At 36.0% G+C, this 23708-nt stretch overlaps 1 protein-coding gene across 1 annotated transcript in view; it reads right to left on the bottom strand.

The window, feature by feature from the left end:
* Positions 1–342: 342 nt before the first annotated feature.
* The window catches only part of LOC306987189 (uncharacterized protein), a 34691-nt gene continuing 11325 nt past the window's right edge, over positions 343–23708 (bottom strand). The window contains exons 8-19 of the mRNA XM_079591267.1: positions 20816–20850; positions 19429–19493; positions 19182–19214; positions 17108–17387; positions 16791–16927; positions 16672–16704; positions 2601–2871; positions 2281–2414; positions 2162–2194; positions 1052–1331; positions 777–913; positions 343–670 (exon numbers count right to left, since the gene is read on the bottom strand). Coding sequence (XP_079447393.1) covers positions 666–670; positions 777–913; positions 1052–1331; positions 2162–2194; positions 2281–2414; positions 2601–2871; positions 16672–16704; positions 16791–16927; positions 17108–17387; positions 19182–19214; positions 19429–19493; positions 20816–20850 — 1443 coding nt within the window. The 3' untranslated portion in view covers positions 343–665. The remainder of the gene's footprint in view (positions 671–776; positions 914–1051; positions 1332–2161; positions 2195–2280; positions 2415–2600; positions 2872–16671; positions 16705–16790; positions 16928–17107; positions 17388–19181; positions 19215–19428; positions 19494–20815; positions 20851–23708) is intronic.

Raw genomic sequence — 23708 nt, 5'->3', positions numbered from 1 at the left:
ACAACAAAGTCAGCTTCATGCATTCCCCGCTGACGCTGCGGTACGGGCCGAGTGGATGCAGAAGATCCGGAGGGATGACTTTAACCCGACCACATTTTTAAATGTATATAATTTTCTGTGTATTTCACCTGTGCGTTTCTATTACTGCATTTATTTTGTGCAAGTGAGATGAGTAACGAGCTGTTTCATAAATCATGATCTGTCTGGTGTTTATAAGCAGCACAGTGTTGTGTAAAATATACACAAACTTATATTAAATTGTTTGTGGTAACGTTACCTACAGTTAAAAATTTACATGTAAAATATGTGATGATAATATTGATAGAGTCAATGAAAATATATACGCAGAATTGAGAAAATTTTATTTATGCAGATAAATTGTCGCCTATCACAGGGCAAACGTGTGAATGTTCATGGGGTATTTTTAAAGCAGAAAGAAACAAAGATAAGTAAATACACAAACCCTGGATCAAACTGGTTTTAAGAGTCAGGTGTATTTCAAACCTTTACTGAATGTGCTCTGAAACTTATCATTTATCTCAAGGATCAGAGGTGCGTACAGGTAAAATGAAAACAGGGAAAAAAGTGCAATATGAGTATTGCTCAGAAAAGATAAGTTTGCTTGTAGGATCAGTGGACTGCGGTGTAACATCCTCTCATTCCACTTAATCTGGCAATGAAATCAGAAAACCATTATTAAGGCAAAATACACATATAGGCCTAGAACATATTGTACAAATGTCTATACACCAAATCTCTCTCCATTTATTGCTCACCTGAAAACACCTCGACCTCACACAGTGTGAGATATTCATTGCGCCCAGGTATAAAAATGTTGACATATCGGCCCTTAATAGGCTTAAACTCAAATGTTTTTGTCTCTCCAGCTGGGATGGACTCAACAGTTGCAGCGCTGTGAAGAAGACACGGAGTAACAGAGAAATATTAAATGTACTTCTGTCAAATTAAAAGGATTTATTCAATGTTATCTTATTTACTCGTTTTTAAACCACTTGTGTAAGTATTAAGAGAGAGAGAGAACAATACTTACAGTTCATTATTGTTGCCATTATTATCCAGGCTGTTGCCGATACGGATCTGAACACCATTCATCCTCTCTGCACAACAATCTCCACGATTAGTGATGCTAACCCTGGTTACCCCGTAGACTTCCAGCAAGTCAACTCTCCACCAGGGGTCTCTGTCCCCATCAGTGTGACTGCATGACCCGCCACTCAAAATTGAATTCCTGTTTCCATCGACAGCCCTTTGAGCTGCTTCTTGATCGTATGTGGAAGACTGGACAGCTGTGGCTCCAAGAGCAAGATTCCCTGTTGAACATAAAAAAATAAATAATAACTTTTCTTGTTTACTTTTATGTGCTAAAGTATAATCCCAATATAATGGGCAAAATAATTCTAAAATATGTAATCCAAATGATTATTACTCGGCTCTCTGGAATACTTGATTCTGATTGGTCAGTCGCCACATTCAGAGGTCTGATATTCCCAGATAATGATGTCATCGCTGTATAACACACGGCTCATCCGGGTTTCTGGAGACGGCCTTTCTTTAATGTTTCTTGTATCACACTGTGGACCCGCGCTCTCTCATTTCATATAGTTCATATAGTTATAGTTATTGGTTGTGTTCAAATATTAAGATTGTATTGAAGTATAATATTAAGAGTACAGTAGTGTTCGTCTTATTGCCTGAATTATTGTTTTTTGTACACTGTAATGGATTATAAAATAATAAACGGCCAAGATTTAAAACAGTTTAATCTCAAATCAATATGTTCATGTAATTATTAATTTGTTGTACATGACTGTACATTATCCCTTAAATATTTGTCTTGTTTGAACTTGTATGTTTGTCTTAGGGATATTCTTTCTTCACAGAAGCTTTACGTTTATTACAAGTGAGCTAATATAATATTTCAACTCTTTTTCAAATACTTTGTGTCCAATTTTTTTATTTGTGATTAGTAGCAATTTATTAAGAGGGGGTCCTGATCACCCTTTCAGGGTTTACTTTGCAATAACATCTGTGTTGATTCACATTATCCCTTATTGGTTATCACATGTTCAGTAACAATATTATATTATATGATAACAATATTATATTACTGACAACATTGAAAGTAATGAAGAACACTCACTTGAAACACAATTGTACGTTGATGTGTACTTTTCTGTTAATAAAATAATAACAGTTATACACACATTAATAAGAACATAAACAAATTCTATCACAGAGTCTTCTCTCACTGTCCCTCACCTGCAAACACCCTGACTTCACACAGCATGAGATATTTAGACCCATGTAAAATAATGTTGACATATCGGCCCTTAATAGGATTAAACGTAAATGTTTTTGTCTTTCCAGATGTGATGTGATCAATAGTTGCAGCGCTGTGATGTGAAGACACAGAGAAATAGAGAAATAGAGAGGGGCGTATTAAACCGGCATAAAGCATTTTAAATATACTTCTGTCAAAGGCAAGTTTTTATATTAAAAGGATTAATTCAAAGTAATTTTATCTTATTCAGTAATTTTCTAACCACTTGTATAAGTATTAAGAGAGAGACAATACTTACAGCTCATTATTGTTGCCATTATTATCCAGGCTGTTGCCGACACGGATCTGAGCTCCACTCATCATCCTCGATGTATTCCAAATTCCACTATCAGTGATTCTAACCCTGGTTACCTCGTAGGCTTTCCCCAAGTCAACTCTCCACCAGGGGTTCTGATCCCAATTAGTCACACTGCACGGAACTGAATCCCTGTTGCCATAGACAGCCCTTTCAGCTCCAAATACATCGTGTGTGGAAGACTGGACAGCTGTGGCTCCAAGAGCAAGATTCCCTGTTTAACATAAAATAAATAATAACTTTTCTTTTTTTACTTTTATGTGCTAAAGTATAATCCCAATGTAATGGGCAAAATTAAGGTAAGGTTTGTAATCCAAATGATTATTACACGGCTCTCTGGAATACTTGATTCTGATTCCACACTCCGAGGTCTGGTATTTCCAGATAATGATGCACCTTTAGTCTGATTTAATCCCGAATAATTCAATTGATGATTTAGCCTGTTAATCAGTCTCTAAGAGCAGCATCTTTGTAATATGTGTTATATTGTTAAGCATTTGAATTGTCACATGTTGCAAATGCAAAATATGGAAATGTGATCGTGAACTGAATTTGCAGTCGTGTTTCAAACGCATTGATCAATATGCTTGCGTAGACTTCAGTGAAATGTGCGCTGGTTTCTCTCCTCGTTCTGAGCTGGTGAGCGAGTCTCATCGACAATACACACAAGCTCTTATCAGCCTCATCCAGCACATTTACATGAAATCTGTTTTAATAGTTCAGTTGATAATTTCATGTTCTTCCGTGTCAAAGTGTTTGTTGTCAGCTGCTTCTGTTCATGTGTGCCAAGACATTTAAGGATGTTTTACGGCCATGTCCGGAATAAAGAGTAGGCTATAGGTCTATGTATGTATGGTAACCCTATATGCATACAGTTAGGGTGATATTAAAGGACATAAACCGTGATTTAAGATTTTGGCCATATTGCCCATCTCTAAGTCATTAATTCCCTGCGTAACTTGTACAGGCACGTCCACAAACCTCTTGCGTATCGTTTGGTCACACCACAAGGTGTCACTGTGGCCTTAAAGTCACTCTGCCACTCTGAGCTCAATTACTATGTCTGAGGTAAAACACGCCCCCTCATTAGCATACAGAGGACATTTTTTTGAAATAAATAAATGTAGAAATAAATACATATGTACAAAAATAAATAAAAGTGGGAAAAAAGTATAAATACTCATTTATGTTTGTTTTTTTACATTTCTTCTTATATTTATTTATTTATGTATTTATTTATTTATTTATTATTATGTTAGGTCTGGCATTCCATATTTCTGCTGCGGAGCGATTGGGGGTTCGGTGTCTTGCTCAAGGGCTCCTCAGTCGTGGGTAATGATGAGGATGGAAGAGAAGAGAGCGCTGTTCATTCATTCCCATTCCAACACCTGTACTGAGACTCGAAAAATCCCGGTGTTCTGCTGACTGATTTAGCCGTTGCTCCATTACTTTCATTTATTTATTTATTGTTACTTTATATTAGGCCTATTATTGGCTGCCCGATGGATACAAGTTAGCCTTATGAATTTGACTTTCAATTGTGAGCAGTGATTGGGAAAATACACATATAGCTTAATAAAAAAAAGTCCATTACTCAGCACTGTTACCTCCTATTACATCCTATAACTTTTGGCGTGATGTTATTTACCTGACCATAAGATGATTCAAGTTTATTTTAATCCATTTATTTTAAGCTCATGGCAATTTATATGGAAACAAGCTTTAGGAGCTTTCCATCTTTACTCTCCTCATGTTACGTTGCATTCGTAGATCGACTACTTTTGACTGACAAAATTCCAGCCACCGGAAACACTAACTGATAAAGTGAGTCTTACAAAACCTTTCTTGTTAGCAAACTTTGTGTACACAAATCATGTAGTCAATGCTGGAGTTCATGTGTAGAGCCGCTGGTGGTGACACTTCCAGCACAGTCTCATGTTGTGTCGAGCCGCATTAGTGTTTTAAAAACAGCGATTTTGATGCTCTCATTGCAGTGCCCCGTGCACTCCCACTCAAAAGCATTTTGACCGAAAACGAAAATACGGTCAAACTTAAAAGTGGAGTTTCCGTCCTAATCATGCTTTTACACGAATGTTTGACTCGGGTAGATTAACAAAAATAGCCAAGGATAAATTTTGGCGAGAGTTACCCTTTAAAATGGTTTAATCTCAAATCAATATGTCCATGTAATTATTCATTTGATGTAGCCTATAGATGACTGTACATTATTCCTTAAATATTTATCTTGTTTGAATTTGTTCGTTTGTCTTGCTAGGAATATTCTTTCGCCACGGAAGATTTGCATTTATTACAAGTGAGCTAATAAAATATTTAAACTCAAATCAAGCCTATTTTGTGTCCAAAATTATTTATTTGTTGCTAGCCATATAGCCATGGGTTATTTTGCGATAACTGTCTTGATGTAGACATTATCCTTTATTGTTTACTAAATGTTCAGTAAGAATATTATTTGTGTTACTGACAACATTCAAATGAATGAAGAACACTCACCTGGAACACAAGAGAACTCTGGGTTGTCCACTGCTGTTAATAAAATAATAACAGTTAAACACACATTAATAAATACAAAAGCAAATTCTATCACAGTCTTCATAAATAAATAAATAAAAATTGATTACCATATTTCTATAATAATGGCCTATAATTTTAATACATTAATCTGATTAATATGTAATGATACACAATGATTACAGATTTTTAAATCTAGGCATTTTTATTTCTATTATTTTAAACGTACCTTGGGAATCAGCGACGCACAGTCCAGTAAAAAGTGTTAGAAGCAAAACCACACGCATGGCCATCCTGATATAAGACATAACACATCTCATATCAGCATATGAAGGAATCATTTTCAATTTCTCATCCTGATTTAAACAAGGAAACATTAATATTGTAATGATAAAATTGTATATGCTCGGAGTCTGAGAGGATGACAGCCAAACTAGCTGCAAAATATGAATAGCATATATACTAATATTTGTTTGCCATCAATCATCACATATTCTTTATTGTATACTTGTAATTAATTATGATTTAAATAAAGGAAAGAGATGTATTATCTAGCTACTGTTCTGCTAAAAGGGAGAGCGTGCGAAACTTGTCACTTGAAAGCGGAAACTGTGTTTGAGATTCGTCGCAGCAGATTCAAGCAGTTGTAGTTTCGTACTTGTTTGTCCTAGAAAAACATCCAAGACTTTTCTGAGAAAATATTCTACAAGTGTGCAACTCTCATTGGATGAATTCACATTCTGATTTGCGGATGTGAAACATTTCTGTGTGACTTCACATTTGTTGATGCGAGTGTGTGAATGTGTTTTGCACCATATTCACTGCAGCAACTGTAGCAAAAATGTGAGTGTACAAGTTTCTTAATTTGTGATTTGTAGATTAGGATTTGTGCACCAGAAATTAAGAATTTGAGAAGGTGTGTTGTGTTTGTGGGAGAGAGAGAAAAATCGACAAGTTTGCAACTCTTAAAACATTTCTCTCTGTGACTTAAAATTTACTGATACATATGTGGCTATTCTCTACAACTACAAATTCCACAGTCACAGGTGTTCAGTTGATTTGCACCAAATATACCTTCATACTAATGGACGTCTCCAATAGTCCACACCTACAGAACAGCCTTCATTGCATCATCAATGTATCAACCTCATTTTTGCTTTTAAACTAAACATTGTAATACATAAATGGAATTGATAATATTTGTATAACAATTGCTATATTTATTATGTAGCCTATCCATTATATTAGTCATATGAGAAATATTATGACCACTAATATTCAATTTCATAACTATATCACACAAACTCGCCAAAAAGAGACATCAAATTTAAATCTTTCTTAAGAATATCACTGTTGTTTATTTTACCGATCTAACACATTACAGTAACATAATTATCAAAAGAATCACGAAGAAGGAAATGACTTCTACGTCACATTCCCGCTCCGATCACTACTATCCTCAAACGCTACTCCAGCTCTTTCTTTAGGTTTTAGCTTCAAAACGAGACTCTTTTCACTGGTCTGTGTCTACGTCTCAGATGTGCAAATCAAAACATGCGATGGAACCAAAAACTTGTGTTACCTGTAGCTGGTGATGAGCGATTTCGAAACACTGATTCATCAAATCTTTGGTTTCGAACCAGTGGTTCAGAGCGTTTATATAACTGCCAAAGTTACGTGACTTCAGTAATCTAGACTTCGTTGCATCATAATTGTTTCGAAATGTCCGTTTCTCAATACCAAGCCAAGAATGGCTGTGTATATTTTTAAGTCCATCAAAGTGCATCTATCATGATAAAAGTGCATCTATCCATGATAAAAGTGCATCTATCATGATAAAAGTGCATCTATCCATGATAAAAGTGCATCTATCATGATAAAAGTGCTCCACAGGCTCTGGCATGTTAATAAAGGCCTTTAAAGAGTAACACTAGACGATGTAGGAGTAGCGTGCTCTATCCTCTGCACTCCCACATTCGTCATCACGTCGGGTCAAGGGTCACTCTTTCGCCATAAATTGATGCGTACAGGTAGTTATTTTAGTCAATAAAGTTATAAATATAAATATTTTTCTTACACGAACGCATGGCTTCACTTCAGAAGGCCTTTATTAAAATGCCAGAGCCGTGTGGAGCAATTGTATGATGGACAGATGCACTTTTATGATGGACAGATGCACTTTTATGAAAGATAGATGCACTTTTATGATGGATAGATGCACGTTTATGATGGATAGATGCACTTTTATGATGGACAGATGCACTTTTATGAAAGATAGATGCACTTTTATGATGGATAGATGCACTTTTATCATGGATAGATGCACTTTTATCATGGATAGATGCACTTTTATCATGGATAGATGCACTTTTATGATGGATACAGTAGATGCACTTTATGATGGATAGATGCACATTTATGATGGACAGATGCACATTTATGATGGACAGATGCACTTTTATGATGGATAGATGCACTTTTATGATGGATAGATGCACTTTTATGATGGATAGATGCACATGTATGATGGACAGATGCACTTTTATGATGGACAGATGCACTTTTATCATGGATAGATGCACTTTTATGATGGACAGATGCACTTTTATGATGGACAGATGCACTTTTATGATGGACAGATGCACTTTATGATGGATAGATGCACATGTATGATGGACAGATGCACTTTTATGATGGATAGATGCACATGTATGATGGACAGATGCACTTTTATGATGGAGAGATGCACTTTTATGATGGACAGATGCACTTTTATGATGGACAGATGCACTTTTATGATGGATAGATGCACTTTTATGATGGACAGATGCACTTTTATGATGGACAGATGCACTTTTATGATGGACAGATGCACGTTTATGATGGATAGATGCACATGTATGATGGACAGATGCACTTTTATGATGGAGAGATGCACTTTTATGATGGACAGATGCACTTTTATGATGGATAGATGCACTTTTATGATGGACAGATGCACTTTTATCATGGATAGATGCACTTTTATGATGGACAGATGCACTTTTATGATGGACAGATGCACGTTTATGATGGATAGATGTATTTTTATGATGGACAGATGCACTTTTATGATGGACAGATGCACGTTTATGATGGATAGATGCACTTTTATGATGGACAGATGCACTTTTATGATGGATAGATGCACTTTTATCATGGATAGATGCACTTTTATGATAGATAGATGCACTTTTATGATGGACAGATGCACTTTTATGATGGATAGATGCACATTTATGATGGATAGATGCACTTTTATGATGGATAGATGCACTTTATGATGGATAGATGCACTTTTATGATGGACAGATGCACTTTTATGATGGACAGATGCACGTTTATGATGGATAGATGCACTTTATGATGGATAGAGGCACTTTTATCATGGATAGATCAACTTTTATGATAGATAGATGCACATTTATCATGGATAGATGCACTTTTATGATAGATAGATGCACTTTTATGATGGATAGATGCACGTTCATCATGGATAGATGCACTTTATGATGGATAGAGGCACTTTTATCATGGATAGATCAACTTTTATAATAGATAGATGCACATTTATCATGGATAGATGCACTTTTATGATAGATAGATGCACTTTTATGATGGATAGATGCACGTTCATCATGGATAGATGCACGTTCATCATGGATAGATGCACTTTTATGATGGATAGATGCACTTTTATGGTGGATAGATGCACTTATATCATGGATAGATGGCACTTTTATGATGGATAGATGCACTTTTATGGTGGATAGATGCACTTATATCATGGATAGATGCACTTTTATCGTGGACAGATGCACTTTTATGATGGACAGATGCACTTTTATGATGGATAGATGCACTTTTATGATGGATGGATAGATGCACTTTCGTTTGTGAGAATTGTATTGTGTTCATCAGAAAGAACAATATCATATACACCTAGGATGGCTTGATGGTGAGTGAATCATGGGCTAATTCTCATTTTTGGGTGAACTATCCCTTTAATTCATGAACATATCCTACATAAACGTTCAATGAAATGCATTTATGTGTTATACAAATTTAGTATCATTTAAAATGTCTCAGTGTGCCTTGTACAAAGGTCTCATTCCCAAAGAAGTAAAACAAAAGGTAATAAAGTTCTTAATAGTTTATAAATATCTTGCACACAGAAGGGTGTGACTTTCCATCAACTCTGAATGCAAATTCCCATTGTTAGCAGATGTTTCCATATGAAAGAAGGTCTGTCTATATAATGAAATGCAACGAGAGGATCGGGGCCTTCTGTACCTCAGATCAGCTCGTGAATGTTGAGAGCCGCCGGGACTCTCAGCTTCATGCATTTCCTAATGTTGAGTTCGCATCTCTTCTCTTTATTCCAGAGCATTTGATGTTATTGTATTGATTATATTATTGATTATATTATTGTTATTGTAACTGATTATGAAATTGGCATGATACATTTACCTGACATAATAAATTGTTACATTTAAATATTCTAACGGACTTTGACATTATTTTCATTAAAGAGTTAAAAGGAGCAGTCAAACATTCGCTCACATTTAATGATGCACGGATATCATTAAAACATTTTCATTTATGGAGTCAGATGAAATAACGAGAAAATACTTATGAGAAAATGTGTTCCATTTAATATTGTTGTGTTGCGTAAAAGGAAAGACAGTAACGCGCAAAGGCCTTCCCCGCTGATTGGATGCCTACTTTGGGCCGATCGAGCGCGGACTTACACTAACGACCCACAAAACGTTAGCTAACAGCATTAAAGGAGATTGATACAATAAACACTTTAGTCTCTCAAAGTTTAGCAGACATCAAATCAAAACGGTACCTTGTGCCCTTCATCAGCCAGGAGCTAAGAGGTAGAAAGAAACCTTTTTAAACGTATACTGGATGGAGCGCTAGCATCCATCATGACTGTGAGAATGGCTGGCCTTGAGCCACAGTGCTTTAAGTGGGAGCCCCCTACCCCTGGCATCCAAATGTGCAACAAACACTTATAACACAAAACACCATTCATAAATGTGTACACACACACACACACACACACACACAACTTGACATACATGCTCAGGGCAAGTTATGACTGAGTATATACATTGAGCACTGCTGTTCAGTTGGCTTGTTTGGGGTCAAATTTCTTCTTTTTTTTCTTATAAATTTGTATTTTTGAAATATAACTTTATTTCATTTGGATAAATTTGTCTGTCTTTGATCAGATTTATCAATTGTTATCATTTCCATTTGTGCTGGTCAATTATAAACAATAGGCAAAATTTAACTGCAAAAATTGAAAGCGAATTCGGTGGGGCCGCTGCAAATATTTGGGTGGCTCCTCCCCTAACAGATCTCACTCCAAACTTTTGACAAAACTTGAGAGCTAATCAGAATGACGCTTCATATAGAAAGTGCGCCAACATACACACTGCGCCAAAAGCATGTGTGGTAAGTAACGTACAAACACTTGTAAAACAAATAATACAATGTCCACATTAAGTATTCAGCGAGAAACATCGGCCACCGGCGCGAAACATGATGGTCACGGATCTATCAGAGATCACTTAGTGTACATCTGTTTTACAAAATGTGCCTTGTCTGAATTTAAAGGGATAGTTCACTCAAAAAGGAAAATAAGTCTATAATTACTCAGCCTCAAGTCATCCTATAGGTGCATATGACATTCTTGTTTCAGGCGAATACAATCAGTCATATAAAAAATGTCCTGGCTCTTCCAAGCTTTATAATGGCAGTGAATGGCTGTATATTTTTTGAAGTCCATCAGAATCATAAGAATTCTCATTCTTGGGTGAACTATCCCTTTAATTCATGAACATATCCATAAACGTTCAATGTAATGCATTTATGTGTTTGTTATTAGTCTGCAGCCGAAACTTATTAAAATAGTTCTATAATTAATTTTCAATCTTTACAAACCCATTTTAACTTAATTTTCTGTTGGCTGTTTCTACATATAAAGTTTTTATACAGTATGTCGTTAGCCTGGGAAAACCCAGAGCACTCTCAGTTGTAACTGAGTTAGGGTCTGGCAAAGCTCCATAGACAATTCATTTCCACAGGGGCGTCACCAACGGACGTCGGATAGATCTAAAACCAATCAGAGCGATGAATGACATGACGTATGCAGAGCGACGGAGAAACATCTCGAGACTCTCAGCAATTCTCTGTTTGTGTTAACGAAAATGACAATTTTCATTAAATCGCTTGAAACAGACGCGATAGCTGATTCGAACGAGTGATGTTGTGATGTTCCACGGCGGCATCCATCTTTGTAATGTACAAAATCTGCGTCACCGTCTCTGCTCTGTCGTCATCGTGTAAAGTCCGCCCCAACGTTTCTGATTGGTGCCGCGATTTCGACGGATTGGAAATGGGTTTCAATGGGCTCTTTGCCAGACCCACTTGCAGAGCAAATCTAAATTTGCCGGAAGTGGTCTGGGTTTTCCCAGGCTAGTATGTCGTACCAGATGACACATTAATGTGTACTTCCATTTTCAATTCCCTGGGCGAAGAGCAACAACCAAAACCACTGTAACCAATGTAACAAACAAGCTTGAGATTAACATGGATGATTTGCTTGTAGACAGTTTTTAAAAGAAACTAAACAAAGAAGAGAAAAGAAAAGAAGAAAGAAGCCAATAAAAGAAGACAGAAGATGGCAAGGTCCTCATCAGGAAACAAACATCTCCAAAGCAAGAGAGATGATGTGAATATTAGACAACAACAGCGATCGAATTAAAGATTGATGAGACTTATAAAACAGTCAAACATATTTTGGAAAGTTGTTTGAAATATAAAGTGGACAAATTGGCAGAGAGTGTCAAAGTTCAGTTAAAGTTCGACACCGCCCGTTGAGTATGTTCCTGCTGAGTCATGAAGTAAGTGTGATGTGGAACTCAGATATGTATGAATAGGAATATGGCAACATCTTTTACATATATCCTGTTGCTTAATAGAGATAAAGCTTGCAAAACTGCCATTTTTGCATGTTAGTCATCTGACTGCAAAGTGTATATAAATGTTCATAACAAACGTATAAACTAATGAATACACATCTGCAATTTAATTGGCTACACCATAAATAGTGTGAAAATAAATCAAGTTTTTAGTATGCAGGCTAATGTAATAACCTTGCCTTACTCTACTGTAGTAAACCTGAATAATATGAATTAATTTTTGTACAGCTGATGATCTCAATTTAGAGAGAAAAACATAAAATATATAAAATGACCAAAAAAATACCTAATTTACTGTAAACAATCTATCAGAAGAGTCAAGAGAACAAATCAAGAGAAGCGAAGCAATAATACACTGTTCTGCATGTGACAGTAACAATGAAACACGCACTCTACATAACATCATAAGCAAATGAAATGGTCATCACTGATTTCTAAAGCTGCATATATGCTAACGACCCACAAAACGTTAGCTAACAGCTTTAAAGGAGATTGATACAATAAACACTTTAGTCTCTCAAAGTTTAGCAGACAACATCAAATTAAAACAGTACCTTGTGCCCGTCATCAGCCAGTAGCTAAGAGGTAGAAATAAATATTTTTAAACGTATATTTTCACAGTGTGTAAATAAACCAAAAGTTCATCTCTCTTCTCTGAAAGTATTAATCAGAATGACGCTTCATGTAGAAAGTGCGCCAACATACCAACGCTATCTCACGACCAATTTGTACGAATTTGTACGAGTGATTAAAAGGTGGCTAATTCGTACGAATTTGTACGACCTCACTCGTACGAATTTGTACGATTTGTCTAAACCCACGTGATTGGTAGGTTTAGGGGCGGGGTCAGGGAGATCGGGTTGAACATACACACTGTGCCGCTGCACTTTCTTTCACGGACTTCAAAATAAAACAAGCATGTGTGGTAAGTAACGTATACACTCTTGTAAAACAAATAAGAATACAATGTCCACAATAAGTATTCAGCAAGAAACATTAATCAACCAAAACATAAACAAATAAAAAGTTATTTAGCAACATGTCTCATCGAGCCTCTGAGTTTGGCACGGACTCCCCCTGAAATTTCTAACCAGCGAACAGCGCTCAAAACCTGAAGGTTATGCCAAATCTTTTTGATTTGTAAAGGTTATGGAGATGTGTGATGGAAATCTTAGTCATTTAGGGGGAATATAAATACAAGTAGCAATAGACAGTTGTGATTGTGATTATTTTTTTATTCATTGTCACCCAAATGGGGCCTTTCAAAACCTTTATAAAGTCCTGCATGTGTTGTCAGCCATTAGGAGACAGTTTCCAGAGGAAGGGGTCCAATACTAGCTTTGCTATTGCCTGATACATGATAATAATCTGTGCAATACTGTGATCTGAGCATAGTGTTACATATCGTCATTTACCGTGTATATATCTATATATGGTCTGTTCTCCTCACACCACAACTCACACAACAATTTGTCTCCTCTGACTATTACCCAAAACCATATTGTCGCAAATTGGTCGTTCAACCACATTGTTCAATGATGCATCAAAAACATCAGTTACTTATTTGACAATGAGTTTCATTAGGTGGCAATTGTTCAGTCTATTGAATGGACTGAATAGACGTTGTAATTTCAATTGAATACATTTGTAATTGAATACAACATGTGCTATAAATAGTACAAATAAATGTACCAATCACTTTTTATTAATAATAACTTTTCTGACAAAGGCGGCCTTTAGTGAAGAAGCTGTTAGTTGTGTGTCTTTAAGATATTGAAATGCAATGGAGGTTTTAATAATAAATTAAACTTTTGGTTGGATAATTCAAGTCTGTGTTGTAGGATTTAAGGGCAAATTAATCTTCAAGATAATTCGTTCAAACATAATTCATGACATTAGAATTGACGCACCACGCCCAATATTTGTAAGCCACCTTAATACGAATGTGAGCCAGAGAGCTCCATGTATGATGGGTCACAGAATTTGATCAAAGAACCACCGTACTGAAACAAATTAGAAGAACAATCCCAAAATATAACTAAACTACATATAATGTGATAAACTATATTGAGAAAATGAACATAAACTGTTAGTTCTCAGATAATCTAATGCCCTGCACCAGTACAGTGGCCAGTCATGGAGGAGTTGTCTTGTTGTTTGAGACTGAGAATGAGGATGGGAGAATTGATGGTTAAGGGACAGTAAATCTTACTGGTCTTTTTATTTAGCAGTGAGTCAAGAGACTGGATAAAAGCTGGGCTTTAAGAGAGTGGAGAAGAGCTGCCTGGGAAGCGTGCTGTGCTGTACCCAGAGAAAATAATGGGTTTGAAACGCTTATTTTGTGATTGTTAATTTGGCCAGGCTCTCCCCTAAAGCTATTACCCCTATTTTCATTATTATTATTTTTAATATTTCTGGTTTGGTTATTGCTTTTGTGCCTTTTTTACCCTTTATAACAGAATATTAAAAGTTAATATTGGATGAATTGGTGGTTGTGTCCTCGTTCTCTCGATGGTTTTCTTTTTCTTTGTCTTTTTTGTAAAATGTAATTCTTTACTTTGTTACCAGCTCCTCAACGCTAGATGAGAAGCTATGTAACACTATACCTCCTCATTGTAAATATCCATATAAGCCTCTTTTTTGATCCAGAAACATACAATACAACTTGCAATGCTGTAGTAATTTATTGATGTAGAAAGCAGAAAGAAACAAAGATAAGTAAATACACAAACCCCTGGATCAAACTGGGGTTAAGAATCAGGTACATTTTAAAAAACAGTTCTTTTATCTAAAGGATAAAAGGTGCATAGATAAAATTAAATCAAAGAAGAAAGTGCAATATTAGTATTGCTCAGAAAAGATAAGTTTGTTATTTTGCTTGTAGGATCAGTGGACTGCGGTGTAACATCCTCTCATTCCACTTAATCTGGCAATGAAATCAGAAAACCATTATTAAGGCAAAATACACATATAGGCCTAGAACATATAGTACAAATGTCTACACACCATATCTCTCTCCATTTATTGCTCACCTGCAAACACCTCGACTTCACACAGTGTGAGATATTCATTGCGCCCAGGTATAAAAATGTTGACATATCGGCCCTTAATAGGCTTAAACTGAAATGTTTTTGTCTCTCCAAGTGGGATGGACTCAACAGTTGCAGCGCTGTGAAGACACAGAGTAACAGAGAAATATTAAATGTACTTCTGTCAAATTAAAAGGATTTATTCGAAGTAATGTTATCTTATTTACTCGTTTTTAAACCACTTGTGTAAGTATTAAGAGAGAGAGACAATACTTACAGCTCATTATTGTTGCCATTATTATCCAGGCTGTTGCCGATGCGGATCTGAGCTCCATTCATCCTCTCTGCAACAGCATCTCCACGATTAGTGATGCTAACCCTGGTTATGTTGTAGGCTTCCAGCAATTCAACTCTCCACCAGGGGTCCCTGTCCCCATTAGTCGCACTGCATGACCCCAGATTGAAATTTGAATTCCTGTTGCCATCGACAGCATTTTGAGCAACTGTTTGAGCGTATGTGGTAGACTGGACAGCTGTGGCTCCAAGAGCAAGATTCCCTGTATAACATAAAAAAATCAACAAAGCTTTTCTTGTTTTCACTTTAATGTGCTAAAGTATAATCCCAATATAATGGGCAAAATAATTCTAAAATATTTAATCCAAATGATTATTACACGGCTCTCTGGAATACTTGAATCTGATTGGTCAGTTGCGACATTCAGAGGTCTGATATTCCCAGATAATGATGTCATCGCTGTATAACACACGGCTCATCCGGGTTTCTGGAGACGCCTTTCTTTAATGTTTCTTTTATCACACTGTGGACCCGCTCTCTCTCATTTCATATAGTTCATATAGTTATAGTTATTGGTTGTGTTCAAATATTAAGATTGTATTTAAGTATAATAGTATTAAGAGTACAGTAGTGTTCGTCTTATTGCCTGAATGATTGTTTTTGTACACTGTACTGGATTCTAAGATAATAAACGGCCAAGAATTTAAAAGTTTAATCTCAAATCAATATGTTCATGTAATTATACATTTGTTGTACATGACTGTACATTATCCCTTAAATAATTGTCTTGTTTGAACTTGTATTTTTGTCTTGCTAGGGATATTCTTTCTTCACAGAAGCTTTACGTTTATTACAAGTGAGCTAATATAATATTTCAACTCTTTTTCAAATACTTTGTGTCCAATTTCTTTTATTTGTGATTAGTAGCAATTTATTAATACGGGGTCCTGATCACCCTTTCAGGGTTTACTTTGCAATAACATCTGTGTTGATTCACATTATCCCTTATTGGTTATCACATTTTCAGTAAGAATATTATATTTAAGAATATGTTCAGTAACAATATTATATTATATGATAACAATATTATATTACTGACAACATTGAAAGTAATGAAGAACACTCACTTGGAACACAATTGTACGTTGATGTGTACTTTTCTGTTAATAAAATAATAACAGTTATACACACATTAATAAGAACATAAACAAATTCTATCACGGAGTCTTCTCTCACTGTCCCTCACCTGCAAACACCTCGACCTCACACAGTGTGAGATATTCATTGCGCCCAGGTATATAAATGTTGACATATTGGCCATTAATAGGCTTAAACATAAATGTTTTTGTGACTCCAGCTGGAATGGACACAACAGTTGCAGCGCTGTGATGTGAAGACAGAGAGAAATAGAGAGGGGCGTATTAAACCGGCATAAAGCATTTTAAATATACTTCTGTCAAAGGCAAGTTTTTATATTAAAAGGATTAATTCAAAGTAATTTTATCTTATTCAGTAATTTTCTAACCACTTGTGTAAGTGTTAAGAGAGAGAGACAATACTTACAGTTCATTATTGTTGCCTTCATTATCCAAGCTGTTGCCAATGCGGATCTGAGCTCCATTGATCCTCTCTGCACCACCATCTCCACGATTAGTGATGCTAACCCTGGTTACCTCGTAGGCTTTCCCCAAGTCAACTCTCCACCAGGGGTCTCTGTCCGCATCAGTGTGACTGCATGACCCACCACTCCAAATTGAATCCCTGTTGCCATCGACAGCCCTTTGAGCTCCTGCTCCACCCCATGTGGAAGACTGGACAGCTGTGGCTCCAAGAGCAAGATTCCCTGTTTAACATAAAATAAATAATAACTTTTCTTTTTTTACTTTTATGTGCTAAAATATAATCCCAATGTAATGGGCAAAATTAAGGTAAGGTTTGTAATCCAAATGAGTATTACACGGCTCTCTGGAATACTTGATTCTGATTCCACACTCCGAGGTCTGGTATTTCCAGATAATGATGCACCTTTAGTCTGATTTAATCCCGAATAATTCAATTGATGATTTAGCCTGTTAATCAGTCTCTAAGACCAGCATCTTTGTAATATGTGTTATATTTTTAAGCATTTGAATTGTCACGTTGTGCATACAAAATATGGAAACGTGAATGTGAACTGAATTTGCAGTCGTGTTTCAAACGCATTGATCAATATGCTTGCGTAGACTTCAGTGAAATGTATGGGTCCATTCTGAAAAGGCACATTTTAAATTTGGCTACCCAAGACTCGAGATGATCTATACCGAACCCGAACCACTTGTCGAATGTTTGGACCCAAACCCGCTCGGGTCGGACCTCGGGTTTTCACATCCAAGTGGACCTCTACATAGTGTTCAACTCGTTGCCCGAATGTTTTTTGTTTTGTTTTTACACTGTTATGGATTCTAAGATAATAAATCGGTAAGAATTTAAAGGGTAACTTGTTAATCTACCCGAGTCAAACATTCGTGTAAAAGCATGATTAGGATGGAAACTCCACTTTTAAGTTTGACCGTATTTTCGTTTTCGGTCAAAATGCCTTTTGAATGGGAGTGCATGGGGCACTACAATGAGAGCATCAAAATCGCTGTTTTTAAAACACTAATGCGGCTCGACACAACATGAGACTGTTTAATAAAAAGAAAGGTTTTGTAGGACTCACTGTGTTTCCGTCCGCCGGCATTTTGTCAGTCAAAAGTGTGCAACGGAATGAACTGACTCCATATGAGGAAATGTCATGAACTTGTAATTCCAATGAAAAGCATGATAACTTAGACAGTTAGCTCATGGCAATTTATATGGAAACAAGCTTTAGGAGCTTTCCATCTTTACTCTCCTCATGTTACGTTGCATTCGGAGATCGACTACTTTTGACTGACAAAATTCCAGCCGCCAGAAACACTAACGAATAAAGTGAGTCTTACAAAACTTTTCGTTTTAGTAAACTCTGTGTCCACAAATCATGTAGTCAATGCTGGAGTTCATGTGTAGAGCCGCTGGTGACACTTCCAGCACAGTTTCATGTTGTGTCGAGCCGCATTAGTGTTTTAAAAACAGCGATTTTGATGCTAACATTGTAGTGCCCCGTGCACTCCCACTCAAAGGCATTTTGACTGAAAACGAAAATACGGTCAAACTTAAAAGTGGAGTTTCCATCCTAATTATGCTTTTACACGAATGTTTGACTCGGGTAGATTAACAAAAATAGCCTAGGATCAATTTTGGCGAGAGTTACCCTTTAAAATGGTTTAATCTCAAATCAATATGTCCATGTAATTATTCATTTGATGTAGCCTACATGACTGTACATTATTCCTTAAATATTTATCTTGTTTGAATTTGTTCGTTTGTCTTGCTAGGAATATTCTTTCGCCACGGAAGATTTGCATTTATTACAACAAGTGAGCTAATAAAATATTTAAACTCAAATCAAGCCTATTTTGTGTCCAAAGTTATTTATTTGTTGCTAGCCATATAGCCATGGGTTATTTTGCGATAACTGTCTTGATGATATAGACATTATTCTTTATTGTTTACTAAATGTTCAGTAAGAATATTATTTGTGTTACTGACAACATTCAAATTAATGAAGAACACTCACCTGGAACACAAAAGTACGCTGGTTTGTCCACTGCTGTTAATAAAATAATAACAGTTAAACACACATTAATAAATACAAAAGCAAATTCTATCACAGTCTTCATAAATAAATAAATAAAAAATTATTACCATATTTCTATAATAATAGCCTATCATTTTAATACATTAATCTGATTAATATGTAATGATACAGAATGATTACAGATTTTTAAATCCAGGCATTTTTACTTCTATTATTTTAAACGTACCTTGGGAATCAGCGACGCGCAGTCCAGTAAAAAGTGTTAGAAGCAGAACCACACGCATGGCCATCCTGATATAAGACATAACAACACATCTCATGTCAACATATGAAGGAATCATTTACTATTTCTCATCCTCATTTAAACAAGGAAACATTGATATTGTAATGATAAAATTGTATATGCTCGGAGTCTGAGAGGATGACAGCCAAACTAGCTGCAAAATATGAATAGCCTATAATATTTGTTTGCCATCATCACATATTCTTTATTGTATATTCTTAATTAATTATAATTGAAATAAAAGAAATAGATGTATTAGCAACTGTTCCTCTTCTGTATGTTTGTATGTTTATTTGTTTGTTTTTCTAGACCAATGGTGCAAAAGGGAGAGCGCGCGAAACTTGTCACTTGAAAGCGGAAAACTGTGTTTGAGATTCGTCGCAGCAGATTCAAGCAGTTGTAGTTTCGTACTTGTTTGTCCTAGAGAAACATCCAAGACTTTTGTGAGAAAATATTCTACAAGTGTGCAACTCTCATTGGATGAATTCACATTCTGATTTGCGGATGTGAAACATTTCTGTGCGACTTCACATTTGTTGATGCGAGTGTGTGACAGCGTTTTGCACCATATTCACTGCAGCAACTGTAGCAAAAATGTGAGTGTACAAGTTTCTTAATTTGTGATTTGTAGATTAGGATTTGTGCACCAGAAATTAAGAATTTGAGAAGGTGTGTTGTGTTTGTGGGTGAGAGAGAAAAATCGACAAGTTTGCAACTCTTAAAACATTTCTCTCTGTGACTTAAAATTCACTGATACACAAGTGTGGCTTTTCTCTACAACTACAAATTCCACTGTCACAGGTGTTCAGTTGATTTGCACCAAATATACCTTCATACTAATGGACGTCTCCAATAGTCCACACCTACAGAACAACCTTCATTGTATCATCAATGTATCAACATCATTTTTGCTTTTAAACTAAACATTGTAATACATAAATGGAATTGATAATATTTTTATAACAATTGCTATATTTATTATGTATCCATTATATTATTCATATGAGAAATATTATGACCACTAATATTCAATTTCATAACTATATCACACAAACTCGCCAAAAAGAGACATCAAATTTAAATCTTTCTTAAGAATATCACTGTTGTTTATTTTACCGATCTAACACATTACAGTAACATAATTATCAAAAGAATCACGAAGAAGGAAATGACTTCTACGTCACATTCCCGCTCCGATCACTACTATCCTCAAACGCTACTCCAGCTCTTTCTTTAGGTTTTAGCTTCAAAACGAGACCCTTTTAACTGGTGTGTGTCTACGTCTCAGATGTGCAAATCAAAACATGATGGAACCAAAAACTTGTGTTACCTGTAGCTGGTGATGAGCGATTTCGAAACACTGATTCATCAAATCTTTGGTTTCGAACCAGTGGTTCAGAGCGTTTATATAACTGCCAAAGTTACGTGACTTCAGTAATCTAGACTTCGTTGCATCATAATTGTTTCGAAATGTCCGTTTCTCAATACCAAGCCAAGAATGGCTGTGTATATTTTTAAGTCCATCAAAGTGCATCTATCATGATAAAAGTGCATCTATCCATGATAAAAGTGCATCTATCATGATAAAAGTGCATCTATCATGATAAAAGTGGAGCAATTGTATGATGGACAGATGCACTTTTATGATGGACAGATGCACTTTTATGAAAGATAGATGCACTTTTATGATGGATAGATGCACTTTTATCATGGATAGATGCACTTTTATCATGGATAGATGCACTTTTATCATGGATAGATGCACTTTTATGATGGATACAGTAGATGCACTTTATGATGGACAGATGCACTTTTATGATGGATAGATGCACTTTTATGATGGATAGATGCACATGTATGATGGACAGATGCACTTTTATGATGGACAGATGCACTTTTATCATGGATAGATGCACTTTTATGATGGACAGATGCACTTTTATGATGGACAGATGCACTTTTATGATGGACAGATGCACTTTTATGATGGACAGATGCACTTTATGATGGATAGATGCACATGTATGATGGACAGATGCACTTTTATGATGGATAGATGCACATGTATGATGGACAGATGCACTTTTATGATGGAGAGATGCACTTTTATGATGGACAGATGCACTTTTATCATGGATAGATGCACTTTTATGATGGACAGATGCACTTTTATCATGGATAGATGCACTTTTATGATGGACAGATGCACGTTTATGATGGATAGATGTATTTTTATGATGGACAGATGCACTTTTATGATGGACAGATGCACGTTTATGATGGATAGATGCACTTTTATGATGGATAGATGCACTTTTATGATGGATAGATGCACTTTTATCATGGATAGATGCACTTTTATGATAGATAGATGCACTTTTATGATGGACAGATGCACTTTTATGATGGATAGATGCACATTTATGATGGATAGATGCACTTTTATGATGGATAGATGCACTTTATGATGGATAGATGCACTTTTATGATGGACAGATGCACTTTTATGATGGACAGATGCACGTTTATGATGGATAGATGCACTTTATGATGGATAGAGGCACTTTTATCATGGATAGATCAACTTTTATGATAGATAGATGCACATTTATCATGGATAGATGCACTTTTATGATAGATAGATGCACTTTTATGATGGATAGATGCACGTTCATCATGGATAGATGCACTTTATGATGGATAGAGGCACTTTTATCATGGATAGATCAACTTTTATGATAGATAGATGCACATTTATCATGGATAGATGCACTTTTATGATAGATAGATGCACTTTTATGATGGATAGATGCACGTTCATCATGGATAGATGCACTTTTATGATGGATAGATGCACTTTTATGGTGGATAGATGCACTTATATCATGGATAGATGGCACTTTTATGATGGATAGATGCACTTTTATGGTGGATAGATGCACTTATATCATGGATAGATGCACTTTTATCGTGGATAGATGCACGTTTATCGTGGACAGATGCACTTTTATGATGGACAGATGCACTTTTATGATGGATAGATGCACTTTTATGATGGATGGATGGATAGATGCACTTTCGTTTGTGAGAATTGTATTGTGTTCATCAGAAAGAACAATATCATATACACCTAGGATGGCTTGATTGTGAGTGAATCATGGGCTAATTCTCATTTTTGGGTGAACTATCCCTTTAATTCATGAACATATCCTACATAAACGTTCAATGAAATGCATTTATGTGTTATACAAATTTAGTATCATTTAAAATGTCTCAGTGTGCCTTGTACAAAGGTCTCATTCCCAAAGAAGTAAAACAAAAGGTAATAAAGTTCTTAATAGTTTAGAAATATCTTGCACACAGAAGGGTGTGACTTTCCGTCAACTCTGAATGCAAATTCCCATTGTTAGCAGATGTTTCCATATGAAAGAAGGTCTGTCTATATAATGAAATGCAACGAGAGGATCGGGGCCTTCTGTACCTCAGATCAGCTCGTGAATGTTGAGAGCCGCCGGGACTCTCAGCTTCATGCATTTCCTAATGTTGGGTTCGCATCTCTTCTCTTTATTCCAGAGCATTTGATGTTATTGTATTGATTATATTTGAACTGATTATGAAATTGGCATGATACATTTACCTGACATAATAAATTGTTACATTTAAATATTCTAACGGACTTTGACATTATTTTCATTAAAGAGTTAAAAGGAGTAGTCAAACATTCGCTCACATTTAATGATGCACGGATATCATTAAAACATTTTCATTTATGGAGTCAGATGAAATAACGAGAAAATACTTATGAGAAAATGTGTTCCATTTAATATTGTTGTGTTGCGTAAAAGGAAAGACAGTAACACGCAAAGGCCTTCTCCGCTGATTGGATGCCTACTTTGGGCCGATCGAGCGCGGACTTACACTAACGGCCCACAAAACGTTAGCTAACAGCATTAAAGGAGATTGATACAATAAACACTTTAGTCTCTCAAAGTTTAGCAGACATCAAATCAAAACAGTACCTTGTGCCCTTCATCAGCCAGGAGCTAAGAGGTAGAAAGAAACCTTTTTAAACGTATACTGGATGGAGCGCTAGCATCCATCATGACTGTGAGAATGGCTGGCCTTGAGCCACAGTGCTTTAAGTGGGAGCCCCCTACCCCTGGCATCCAAATGTTCAACAAACACTTATAACACAAAACACCATTCATAAATGTGCACACACA

Source organism: Phoxinus phoxinus, assembly GCF_949152265.1.
Source record: "Phoxinus phoxinus genome assembly, chromosome: 19".
In the NCBI taxonomy this organism is placed as follows: Eukaryota; Metazoa; Chordata; class Actinopteri; order Cypriniformes; family Leuciscidae; genus Phoxinus; species Phoxinus phoxinus.
This window is presented reverse-complemented; position numbering and strand designations above follow the sequence as displayed.